This window comes from Sceloporus undulatus, chromosome 3 (assembly GCF_019175285.1).
Source record: "Sceloporus undulatus isolate JIND9_A2432 ecotype Alabama chromosome 3, SceUnd_v1.1, whole genome shotgun sequence".
NCBI classification, from domain to species: Eukaryota; Metazoa; Chordata; class Lepidosauria; order Squamata; family Phrynosomatidae; genus Sceloporus; species Sceloporus undulatus.
In genome coordinates this window covers 173,309,338-173,323,089 of record NC_056524.1, presented here as the reverse complement: position 1 = coordinate 173,323,089, position 13,752 = coordinate 173,309,338, and the positions used below count along the sequence as shown (strand labels likewise).

At 41.7% G+C, this 13,752-nt stretch overlaps 1 protein-coding gene across 1 annotated transcript in view; it reads left to right on the top strand.

Annotated features, from left to right (window-relative positions):
- The window catches only part of DNAJB12 (DnaJ heat shock protein family (Hsp40) member B12), a 42,585-nt gene that overhangs the window by 3,038 nt on the left and 25,795 nt on the right, over nt 1-13,752 (top strand). The window contains 2 exon segments of the mRNA XM_042457733.1: nt 4,921-5,095; nt 12,131-12,276. Of these exon segments, the coding sequence (XP_042313667.1) occupies nt 4,921-5,095; nt 12,131-12,276 (321 nt within the window).

Genomic DNA, 13,752 nt, shown 5'->3' with positions numbered 1-13,752 from the left:
TTGCAGGCCTGGTTTCAAGTGTGCCCTTGTTAATTTTGTGGTGGGAAGTTGAGATAATTCACGCAATGTCTTTCACCTTCCCTCTTAAACCATGAATAACAAAGCTTTCCATTATAAAGTGACAAAAAAAACACAAACACTTACTCTCATTATTGGCCTTCAGAGCAAGTAGCAGAAAACTTTTCTAAAGTTTCAACCTGGAAATATGGTAATATAATTTATACCTACAAAGCAGGGTTATACTGAGCATTCACGTGTGAACCTGGTTCGGTTGCAGCATAGTATTTGGGATAAGGGCTGTTCTCAGACCACTTTATTTTTAAACAAAGGCTATTTCTTCCCACCAGGGTGATCCCAGCCATATTCTTGTAAGTTACAAGAGCTTCTTAGACAATGGTGGTCTGCCTTCACTTTGAAGAAGTAGACTTCTTCCCTGTTGCAGCCCTCCCCACCCCCAGTAAGTGTCTCAAATGAAAGTGGTTTGAAATCTTTCAAGAAATGTGCCACTTCTTCTCTTTGAGCTTAGTCTTATATAAGAATGCTTGAGCATCTTCTTGATGGTTGCACATTGACAGATACTGCTGGGTGTAATTGTAATATATACAAATTGTGAAGACAAGGCCAATAAGAGGTGTATGTGTGTGTATACATATACTGTTACAATCTTCATGTGATAACATGATAAGAGGTGCTTCATGTAAGCCGCCTCCTTACTTGTTAGGCAACGTTGCTTTCTTTCTAACGATATTGTGATGTTCTGGGAGGACTTTTCTCCGAGAAAACACATCTTCCCTTTGAAACCATTATGACTTTAGCAAAATACTATTTTTATTATCTTTTTATTTATCTATTTTGTTTCTATGCCACATTTCTCCCAGAAAGGGACTGAAGATGGCTCACAGATAAAACTACAAAAACCTTTACAGTGACATTTAAAAACACTTAAAATCATCTAGCTAAAAACAGTATAACATTACATAAAATGTACAACAGTTAAAAAAAACATACTTAGAGCACGCACCCTGTATAAAAGCCTCCCTGACACATATATTAAAAGCCTCCTTGAATAAAAATGTCTTTGCCTGCCAGGAAAAGGAAAGCAGGGAAGGGGCCAGTCTGGCATGCCACAGAAGGGAGTTCCAGAGGGTGAGAGCAGACACTGAAGGCTCTCTCTCATGTCCTCACCAAGCAAGTCTTTGATTATGGCAGGAACAACAGCACCTGTAGACCTTAGAACTTAGTGTTTGGAAGTTAGAACAAGTCAAAGGTTATTGTTGTGCTTGAGATTCTGTTCTGTTTTCTTCTTTCTTCATGATAACAGAATCATAGAGTTGGAAGAGACCACCACAGCCAAGCAGTCCAACCTTCTGCCATGCGGCAACACAGAATCAAAGTACTCCCAACAGATGACATCCAGCCAGTGTTTAAAATCTCCAAAGAATCACTGCACTCCCAGGAAGCATATTCCACTGTTGAACAGCTCTTACTGTCACAAAGTTCTTCCTTAGACGAAATCTCTTTTCCTGTAGTTCGAATCCATTGTTCCGTGTCCTAGTCTCTGGAGCAGCAGAAATCAAGCTTGCTCCTTTTTCCATATGACATCCTTTCACTATTTAAGCATGGCTATCATATCACTGCTTAAGCTTCTTTTTCGCAGGCTATTCATACCCTGCTCCCTAAGATGCTTCTCATGGGGCATAATGTTCCAAAAGCTTGTTTTTAAGCTAATTTTCCCCAATTGAAAATGACTTGGTAGGAGAGAATGGAAACCAAACCAACCAAATGTTGGTTTATGCTGTTTATGTCTTTTATAGGTCAAATAATTAATGTATCTTGTTCTAAGTGAACAAAATCAGTGTTGAAATGTTTGGTAGGGCATAAGGGAACTTAACAGGAAAGCCGTCTAGGTCAGTGTCTCCCATTGCTTACTCAACACATGCTGGAACTGAATGCTGACATTTATCTCCCCAGATGTGAATCACTCCTCTAAGGTGTATAATAATATATTACAGTATGTCACATCCTTAGAATTACTCATTTGCAGATGAGTAATTTCTTTGAGAATAACTTTTAGATACACTACTATTATTCAAAATGTTTCAGGTAGCAAAAACAACATTTGAACTCTGGTCCAAAACACATCGCAGAAATAATCCAGTTTCAGACTGCTATAACTGCTCTGTCTCAGTGCTAGGGAATTCTGGGAATTGTAGTTTATTGTGGCACCAGAGCTCTCTGACAGAGAAGCCTAACTGTCTCAAAAAACTATAGTTCCCATAATTCCCTAACATTGAGCCAGGGCAGTTAAAGCAGCCTCAAACTGGATTATTTCTGCAGTGTGTTTTGGACCAGTGGTGTTTATTAATTGTTGGGATTATCTTCACCTCCTCTCCTTGGCGCTCTGTTTTTGCTTAGATGACTTGCAAATTATTTAGTGTTTCTTCTAGTTTCATAGTTCTTATTGTATTTTGGATATTTTACCAAAGTGGCTATGAAAGTATTTTCTGAATACCTGTGTTAACCAGTGGCTTAAATACTCTAAAGGCACCGATCCTGTTTGATCTTGGAAGCTAAGCAGGATCAGCCCTGGTTAGTACTTGGATGAGAGACAGACAATAAATACCAGGGGCTATAGGCTATATTTTAGACGAAGAAACTAGCAACACCACCTCTGAGTATTTCTTGCTTAAGAAAACCCTATGAAATTAATGGAGTCACTATAAATCAGCAGATGACTTGAAGGCACATGTATGTTAAGCAGCACATTAATTTCAGTTATTTGTCTAAACAATCCCTTTACTTAAACCAACAAGATGGTGATCATTTGTCAGTGAGGGTTTTTAATGACGCTTGACTGTCTTGTCACCTACAGCATCTTTCCTACTATCTATTAAGTGATAACATATACTATACACTACTGTTGATTCTCATCACAGATGTATTTGTTTGGAGAACAACTTTACCAGAGACTGGGAAGCTTTGTTCAGAAATTTAACATTAAAGGTGTGAAGGCGTTGATGTTGAGGATATATACACTGAATGAAAATAAATCATTGAGTGTCTTCTCCCCCCCCCCCCCCACCAAGACTTAATGGATAAATTGCTGGAGTTATCTTATGAAAATTGGATACTATAAAGATTTGCAGGGGAAGCTCCCCCCAATTTTTTTTAGATGGTTGACAGTCTTAATCTGATTGACTAATAGGGGATGATCAGAGAGATTTTATTTGTTTTTCCCAAAAGCATATTTTTTTATAAATTGATATGATTTGGGTTTCGAAGACTTTGTTGACTTAAGATTTCTAAGGATGAGATGTTACCAAAGACTTTTTCCGTCCGTAATCTGGTCACGTTGAATATGAAGAGAACAAGAGTACTTTCAGATGGAGAATTGGTTCAAAATGAGTTGGTTGTTCAAGCCTGTAAAAAGAAATTAAGAAGTTTTTTTTTTGTAGATAATTTAGATAAGGACACTGATGTGTTAATTCAACCTTTTATGAGGAGATGCTTTATTCAACATATTTCAGTGCTTAGGAAAAAAGATTGGAAAAGATTTTGTTGTTGTTAACCACCCTCAAGTCAATCTCGACTCATAGCAACCCTGTGGATGAGATATCTCCAAGACTCCCTTTCTTCCAATATTTTTTTTTCATTCTTGCAGATTCATACCCCTGACTTCCCTAATGGAGTCCATCCATCTAGCATGTGGTCTTCCTCTCTTTCTCCTTCCCTAACATTGTGGTTGTATCTTCTCATGATGTGGCCAAAGTATGATGGCCTCAGCTTAGTCATCTTGGCTTCAGTGCCTTGCACTTTTAGGGATGAGGAATGTATGGCTCTCCAAATGTTGCTGAACTACAACTGCTATCATTCCTCACATTGGCTGTGCTGGCTATGACTAGCAGTTGTTGCAGTCCAATTACTGTATCTGCTTCCCTATTTTTTGTGGTCTTCTGTCTCCTCTCCCTGCTTCACTTCCCCAACTAATAATAACAGTGCAGATTTTTGTTTTACACACGACACTTCAGTTTGTGGCATCATGGAGATACTTTCTCTTAGAAGGTGGTGTGAAAAGCTCTGTGGAGAGTGTTGTTGTTCTGCCTACCCAGGAGCTCTAATGAGAGCAAACGTGGTGTAGTGGTTTGAGCGTTAGAGTAGGATTCTGCCAACCAGGGTTGGAATACCTGCTTGGCCATGGAAACTGACTGGGTGATCTCGAACAAGTACTCAGCCTTAGCGGAGGACAAAGGCAAACCTAAACAAATCCTGCCAAGACGCTCTTTGTGATCCGTTTGGTTTAGGGTCTCCATAAGTCGGAAAGCGACTTGAAAGGACACAACAACTGTGAGCTCTATATTTTTCAACCACAGATTTTGTAACACTAACCAAAGCAGAAGCAAGTCAAGATGTTTTCTGAGTGTAAATGACAAAGAAGACTGTGTTTGCAGATACAATTACTGTATTGGCTTGAATTGCAGCATTTAAGCCTATCATTAGAAACAGTTGTTGCCATGACTTATTTGCAGAAAATCTCAAACTCTGACCATTATGTGGCTTTCGTTTTCACTTACTTACAAAAACAAATGCATATAATACCTTATTATCATGTGGTTTTTTTCATGTTTTTAATTTTGCCCTATTCTCTGATTGACTTTACACCCACAGAGAAATCCAAAGATTATGGGGCGATTGTTTGCCGGCATGAAGTAATGTGGCAACAAATTATTTGTATCAAATGGTGCTCTTTCTCTCTGGATGTAGGAATAAATGTCTCAGCCATCCCTGTTTTCTTGGATGGATGTCCTGAATTGCTGTGGAAGCATGCCAGTGACAGGCCAGGGGCAGGAGTGTAAGAACATTTGGCAGTGTCTGTGAAAGAAATGAACACTTTGGACTCACAGCTGTGTTTTCTTCTTTTAGTGCTGCTTGACTCTCTCACCAAGAGTGAACATTCATCAAATGGCCATTCTCAGCCCAAGGAACCCACGAACCCAACCCGTAGGAAAATGAGTGCTGACTTCCCTTCAGCTAATGGAGAAGCAGGTGGGGATATCAGTAAAGGTTACACTCAGGATCAGGTAGATGCAGTTAAGAGGTAAGTGCATAATTTAGAATTTCACTTTGATTAGAAAGTCCAAGCTTACTATATTGCAAAGTAGGGTTTTTTTAAAAAAAATTACATTACATTTGGAGGTTGGAGGTAAGCATTAGGATGCAGCTGCTGTCATGTGTTAATCAATAGCAGTGCTGGGGCTCTCCAAATGTTGTGAAACTCCAATGCCCATTATTCCCAAGTAGCATGACCAATATGTGATTCCATAAAATCTAGAGAGCTACAGGTTCCTCACCCTAGATTTACCCCATAACTCATGGAGAGCAACATCTATGAAGCAACCTATATCTTTACAGGTCACCTCTTTCAGCACATTATCATAAGAATCAAAAACCTGATTCCTCATTACTGTTGCTGAGAATTTGTATGTCCCTCCATGATGAGGAGCTTTATTTTTGAGCTGTATTTTGTTGTGTTTATCCTTAATGCATATCCAAATAGTTCAAAGAACCCTTAGGGCTGCATACAATGTTTTGTTGTTGACTGCCCTCAAGTTGTGCCCCCAATTCATGTGATCCTGTGAAGGAGACTCCTCCAAGACCCCCTGTCCTCCACTGCTCTGCTTAGGCCCTGCAAATTCAGGTCCATGTCACACCACGATTTGAGTCTACCATCTGTCTGCAGTCTTCCTCCCTTTCTACCACCCAGTACTTTTCTCAGTTATCATCTTTCTATTGAGTCGTGCTTCCCATGATGTGGCCATCATGACAATTTTGGCTTTTAGGGAGATTTTAGGTCTGTTAGTGAGTCATGTCTTCTCTTTTTGGATGTCCACATATCCGTGGTACTCTCTTGCAGCACCACATCTCAAATGAGTTGATTGTGCTTCTTCTCAGCTTTCTTCATTGTAATCTCACATCTGTTCATGGTGATGGGGAATATGGTGGTTTGGGCAAATCTAATGTTAGTGTTCAGTTGTATATCTTTACTGTTTAGTATCTTGTCTAGTTCCTTAAGCTTCCTTCCCATTCCTCACATCTCGGATTTCTTGACTGTAATCTCCATTCTGATCATGTTTGATTCTAGGTATGGGAACTCTTTAAATGTTTCAATTTCCCCATTGTTTAGGTTGAATTTATAATACATAGGTCCTCCTTATACGCGGATTTAAGCACACGCGCAGGGCAAATTCGGGGATTTTGACCCCATGGCGGCGCGCGTGCATCAAGGTGCAGGCGCCGGCGGCGTGGGGCCAAAGAGGCCCCAGGCGCTCGGCCTCCTCCTCCTCCTCCGCGCTGCGCGCCGCCACGGCTATGGGGGAAAGGCTGGGCGCTGCTCCTGGAGGCCTCCAGGAGCAGCGCCGGCCTTTCCCCTGCTGTAGCTGCGGAGGGAAGGCCTCTGGCGCTGGAGGACCAGCGCCAGAGGCCTCCCCTCCATCGCCACGGCTGACGGGGAAAGGCGGGGTGCTGCTCCTGGAGGCCTCCAGGAGCAGCGCCCGGCCTTTCCCCTGCCTGTACCCGCGGAGGGAAGCCTCTGGCGGGAGGACCAGCGCAGAGCCTCCCCTCCGCCGCCACGGCGGATGAGGGGAAGGCGGGCGCTGCTCCTGGAGGCCTCCAGGAGCAGCGGCCTGCCTTTCCCCCGTCACCGTGGCGGCGCCGGCGAAGAGGCGGAGGAGGCCGAGCGCCGGGGGCCTCTTTGGCCCCCACTCCGCTGCTGCCGGCGCCTGCACCTCGATGCAGGGCCCGAGTGGCGGACTGGAGACCAAGAGCCTCCAGCCCCACCACCGGCCCTTGCACAGAGGTGCGTGGCGGCGGCGGCAGCGGAGTGGGGCGAGAAGAGGCCTCTGGCGCTGGTGCTCTGCTGCCGCCTCCCGCCGCCACAGAAGGGCCGGGTGGCTGGCTGGAGGCTTCTTGGCCTCCAAACCCCCACCCGGCCTTCCCCCGGCTCCGGCTGACGCGCGACGGCGGCAGCAGCGACGGGGCCCCCAGGACGAAAAGGTAAGTAAGGAGGGAGGAGGGAGGGAAGGAAAGAGTTGGGGGGACGAGAGGGGACAACGGGACTTGAGCATACGCGGATTTTGGTATACGCAGGGGGGTCCGGAATGGATCCCCCGTGTATACCAAGGACGCACTGTAGATCCCTGTGTGTCATTATTTTTTTGGGGGGTGGGATATGTTCAAACAGCCTGCCTTTACACTTCTTCTTTGACATTAGTATTTTTTCCAAGTCTGTGAGTTTTTTATTAGTAGTATGGTGTCACCGCATATCTTAGATTGTGATGTTCCTTCCTCCTATCATAATTCTCCTCTCTTTCTGAATCTAAACCTGATTTTTATGATATGTTTATTTTCTGCACAGTGCTTGAAGAATAGGATGTTAGGTTGCAGCCTTGCCTGAACCTTTGCTAATTGGAGTTTCTTTTCTCCATATCGTTTTTAACAGTAGCCTCTTGTCCTAAGTACAGATTTCTCAGCAGGACTGTCAGATATGGTGGTTCTCCCCATGTCCTTAAGAGCCCTCATAGCTTTTTTGTGATCTATGAAGTAAAACATATTGTTATAGTCATAACGCACATGTTAATTTTTCTAGAATCCTTTGTACACTCCATTAGCCATCATATGTTTGCAATGTGTCCCTAGTGCCTCCTAATCACTTGGAGGTACCTCCAGTCACTTGGAAGTATGTTGTTATATGATGCATGTGTCCTGAGAGTCCAGAAGCCGCGCCAAAGCATGCTCCAGTCCTAAGGACTGGAGCGCAGCGCAGCTCTAGCCACTTAAGATTGTGTGGTCATTTAAACAGCATACCTCCAAGTGACCCAAAGCAGCTTTATTTGGCCTGTCTGTAACGGGCGCATGTTGCAGGATTTTTAGCATAATTTAGCTGTGCTGGAAATTAATGCTAAGTCCTATAGTTGTTGCAGTCTTTGTGTTTCCTTTTTGTGGCTAGGGATGTAATTAATTTCCAGTCTGCTGGGCCACCATTTTGTTTTATTTTCCATATATATATTTGTTGTGACATATATTAGTTAACACTAGAGCTGATTCTGTATGTACATCAGAAATAAAGTATGCAGGCCCAAACACACAGTGACTCCCCCTCATGTTACAGTGAGCCTTGGTATCTGTGAGGAATCTGTTCCAAACCTTTCCCCCTAAACAGACACGAAAGTCTGTGGGTGCTCAAGCTCACATTGTTTCCAGTGGCAGCGTGTGCATGTGGCTGTGCACCATGAAGGACAGCCCCTATTGTCCTATGGTGGTGCATTGCACACAGCCACACTGCCATTGTGGGCAGCGCGAACTTAGCGGCGATGCATTCCCATGTATGGGCTGCCATGGGACAAGGGGTTTGTCCCTAATAGTGACGTGGGCATGTATACGTGCCACCATTGGGGAAATGGAGGCTTCCATCCACAAGACGCGTTGAACCATGGTTGGCAAGTCCGCAGATGCGGAGAGCCAACTGTATTTTATTTCCCAAGGGAGAGACTCTGGAATAAAATCCACAAAGATTGGACATGCTGAGATGAAAAACACCCCAACATATGATTGTTTTTGTCATTGGGATATATATGTCTCAGCCAGTATACAGTAGGGCCCCCTGTTTTCATGGATTCAACCAACCACAGATTCAACATCCATAACTTGGGAAGGGGAAATACACACACACACACAAACACACACACCACACACACACACCCAAAAAACAAACATTGTTTTTGGTGTTTTTTATAACGGACCACATTTTACTATGCCATATATATAAGGGGATATCAGATCCATGGATTTTGGTATCTAAAGGCAGGTCCGGAACCAAACCCAGAGGATACCAAAGGTCTGTTTTATTACATATTGGGACAAAAACTATGCAGCCTGTGATGGGGCAAAGCAGGAGGTGATATTTTCACTACATTGGCTCCATTAAGTAGAGACCAAAATTTCTTCCATGGACACTGGAAATTATTCAGGTCAAGAAAAAGAAATGTTAGTTTGTTTTATCTGATTCAACACATAGAAAGAAATGTTAGTTTTGTTTTATCAGATTCAATATCATTTTCATTCTTATTTCTAACTTTAATGTTTGGAACACATGGATTCTGGACATGGAACATCATACCTGCATAGTACCCTGGAACTTACTGGGTTCAAAAAATATTCCACAACTGCCACAATGCAAGTGTTTTTTGGTCCTAGCACAAGATTTAAAATAAGAAGAATATTATGAGACAATCTTATTAAGCAATATTTTCAAACTAGCTTTTCTAATTGTTTAGATAATTGCTTTGCAATAATTGGTTAGAAGAGAACAGTTTTCTTATTATTTTTTTAAAAACACCAGTACAGTACAGTAAAAGTCTTTTTCTGCAGAAGGGGTTGCATAATAAGGGTGCTACCAGTAAAAAGTCCTATCCCTTGGAAGGCCAACCATCAGACATTCAATAACAGTAGCGTTTGGATGTAGAGCCCCATCGGGTGATCTTAGTACCTGGGGAGAGCGCGTATCCAGAAAGGTTTTGTGAATGGACATTCCCTGTGAGAGAATGTTTTATCTGTGGGACTATTGGCATGTTGATTGTGTTAGAAATAGCTCATGCATCTAGAATTCAAGCAAGCTAGAAGATCAAAACCCCAAATCTCTGGTTTTTTGTGCCCTATTATGGGGATTAATTGCTAATCTTTTGGAGCATTTCAGTACACATTATGTAATCCACGTGCACTCTGTTCTTTCTGTAGTGTTGGACATGATTCCTAGAAGGTCTTCCTTCAGGCAATGATTAGAGTCAGACCCTTTAGATTCAAGACTAGAATTGCCTCTTGTGCCTTTGCATGTAGACTGTAATACTGAATATCCAGGGTTGGGGAGCTATGTATTTAATCTCAGAAATCTGAATAAAAATTGGTGCTTCCTTTCCAAAAAAAGTACATATAAAGATAGGTGCACTAAATTTTGCATGCCATTATTTTATTGCATTTGAAGAATGTTTCTCATATAGACTAGTCTAGAATGGAAAAAAATGCCGTTAATTGAAAATAGTAATTTTTTACCTTAAATTTCACTGTGATGGGGGAGGGGAATCAAATAACAGGAAGGACATTTTTGAAACATCATGTTGCAATCAGTTCTTATTGAAATCAGTGAGTCTTGTATTGAGTAGACAGGTATAGATTTGCATTGTTACCATGGTTAATTTTTTTTTGCTATCACGTGAATGACAACCTACTCTTAGCTTTGTTAAATGCTAGTTATTTTTGGGGTGAACTGACCACTTCTTCATATGAAATGATATTCTTAGGGTCTTTTTGAACTGGATTCTGGAGCTAATTCAGCATATATCAGATTGTGTTCAGGATGTAGTCAAAACATTTCCTAAAACTTTTACTTTAATGTAATGCAGGTGTATGCCACTTGAGGACAGCATTTTCATTGGGTAGATTCTGATCTTCAAAGTACAGTGGTACCCCGGGATACGAATGCGCCGGGTTACGAATTTTTCGGGATACGAAAAAATCCCATAGGGATTTATTGCTTCGGCTTACGAAGGTTTCTTCGGGTTACGAAAAAACCGCGGCGCTATTTTCCGCCACCGGAGGGCAGCAGAGAGCTATTTTTCCATTAGCGCCTATGGGAATTCGGCTTACGAAGGTATTTCGGGTTGCGAAATTAGCCGCGGAACGAATTAATTTCGTAACCCGGGGTACCACTGTACTGTGACACTGGTGAGACTTTATAGCCAGGAGTGGGGAATGTATGGTTTGCGAGCTACATGTGGCCTCTGAATACCGTTTCTGCAGATCCTGACATGCATTTATTCTCTGCAGCCTCCCCCCCCCTTAACAGAATAGGTTCCCTAACTGTGAACAGTCTTTGAAAACTAGTTTTCAGCAACTTTCTCACAGGAAGGAGAAACATGGTAAAATCATCAACAACAAAATATATGGAGATTTATATGCCTGGCTTAGAAGAGAGACAAGAGACTTTCTTCTCAGCAATGGACAGGCAGTTTCTAAATGCAGCAGCTTCTCTTTGATTTTGGAGGGAAATTAGAGATGCTTTGTGCTGGGCTTCTTGGAATGCTGGTGTTAGTAGATCCTACATCTACATCACTAACACATATGACAAGGGGCCCTATCTGTGCAGCCCTGTGTGAGATTACTGTGATGTTCTTAACTGCTGTCAAGTGTATTTTGACCTACGAATAAAAGACCACCAAGTTACCCTTTCTTCAATCGCTCAGTTCAGGTATTGCAGACTCAGGGCTGTGGCTTCCTATATTGAATCCATCCATTTGTAATGCAGTCTTCCTCTTTTCCTATTTCCTTCTGCCATATTTAGTGTTACTGTCTTTTCTAGTGAGTCATGTCTTCTCATGATGTTTCCAAAGTACAATAGTCTCTGTTTCGTCATCTAAACAGTCTTTAATTTAATATTCAGTTCTAGGAAGTGTTCAGGCATTATTTGCTCTGGGATCCATTCGGTTGTCTTTTTCACAGTCCACAATATCCATAGAACTCTTCTTCAAATCCACATTTCAGATGAGTTGATTTTCTTCCTCTCAGCTTTCTTCACTGTCCAGATTTCACAACCATACATAGAAGGTGGAAATATAATGGCATAAGCAGTCCTAAATGTAATATTCAGTTATGCCATATACTAATGAATGGCTGCCAGTGAGCTTGGAAAATAGAAAAATAAACAAAGAGGCCCAGGTTCAAACGCTTCAGAAACTGATTCCAAACCTTAAGCATAAATGAGCAAGCTGCATGCACACAGCTCTGTGTTTTTCTCCCTTGTAACCTTAGTGAGATAGTAATGTTTGAAGGCTCAAGGATATAAATCATTGCTTGCATAATGTAAGTAGCAGATTGTTAAACTGGGTGACTGTATCCTTGACAGGAGAGAAAAACTGAATTGATGCCCTGGTTTGTGACACTGTAGTAATGAATCCTTTAAGGAAAGAAAACTAGAAGGCAACATCATTCTAAGTTTTATTTTGGATGAAATGGAAGGTGAAGCTATATAACATAATCTGCATACAGTTAATGGTTTTTATCTGCTCATCTCTTTAACCTTTAGGGTGAAACAGTGTAAAGACTACTATGAAATTCTGGGTGTGAGTAGAGACTCCTCTGATGAGGACCTGAAGAAGGCGTACCGGAAATTAGCACTAAAATTTCACCCTGACAAGAATCATGCACCAGGTGCTACAGAGGCCTTTAAAGGTAAAATACAGTTCTTGTTATGGCGAAAATGGTGCTTTGGTATGGAAGAGGTGTTGCATTTAAGTACTGGAGAAGAAATGGTGGTAATGTGTTTCCTATTGTCACCGTAAACAGTTGAAAAAATCCAGGTTTGTTTGTGTGTGTGTACAGAGAGACTATTTGTCTCATTCATTAATCTGTTGGAGGGACTCTTCTGCTAAATCTTACAGTTGATGATACAGAATAGAGCCATAGTATGGGAACCACCTCACACAGAACTGGTTAAAATCTATTTCTTGTGCACCTATAAACTTTATCCATTATATATCTGTACTTAGCAAGAAGGAACACTAATTAGCACAACTGTTGGCAGGGAAAGGGTTGAACAAAAATGGCAAAAGTATGCTGTAGGCTTCCTTATTGTGGGGATGAAATGCTCATTCTGCACCCTTGCTCTCTTACTGTCTTTGTGCCAGTTCTGATGGAGAGTCAAAAACGGACATATTGGGGTGGAGAAGGTCTTGGATTCACTGGGCTTCCCTTTTTCCTGATACATGTAGACAAGGAGTGGGAGAAATGTTCCAATCCTTGAGCTTGTGATGTTATTTTCCCTCCCATTAAAATGGTGGGCATGGAGAATGAAAAGAGGAAGGAAAACAGTAAGTCCAAAACAAACTTCAGAAATAATCCAGTTTGAGTCTCTAATAGCCCTGGCTCAATGCTAGGGAAGTCTGGGAACTGTAATTTTGCGAGATGTTTAGCCTTCTCTGTCAGAGAGCTCTGGTGCCACAGCAAACTTTAATTCTCAGGATTTCCTAGCACTAAACCAGGGCAATTAAAGTGGTCTCAAACTGGATTATTTCTGCAGTGTGGTTTGGACTATAGTCTTCAATAATGTAAAACAAATCAAAGAACCATGGAAAGTGTGCACAAGAAAGGTGAGTTTACCAAACAAGTTATATACTTTTCAAGTACAGGAGATTATTCAGATTCATTAAAATGTATAAATCCTTGAGATTGTGTGTACGATTTTAAAATGAGAAATACAAAATGAAATCCGCAATTATGGATTTAAAGGAATAAAACCTCTTCAACCAGCAGATAAAAACACAACACTCAGTTAAAAACCTCAATGTTTTAACTGTAAAATGAAGGTTTTTTTAAAAAAAAAAGAAAATGCCTGAGCAGAGAGAGAGATTTTAATTTAATATCCGGGGGGAGGGGGGAGTTGGTGCCAGTTGTATATATTTTGAAATTAGAAAATCATGGTACCATTACTGTGAAAATCCTCTCCTTGTGTAAATGCATAGTGTATTTTGGTCATTGGTTGCGTCTGTAGCCAGCCCTCTTCTGAAAATCTTCATGAATATATAGAATGGCATGGGAGCAGATTCTTCTTTGGATATTTGGTCTCTAAGCTGTTTAGGTTAGGGGTGCAAAGGTGATAAGCAGCACTTTGTGCTCATTCTCAGAGAACCTAGTGTACTTCCTTAAGCA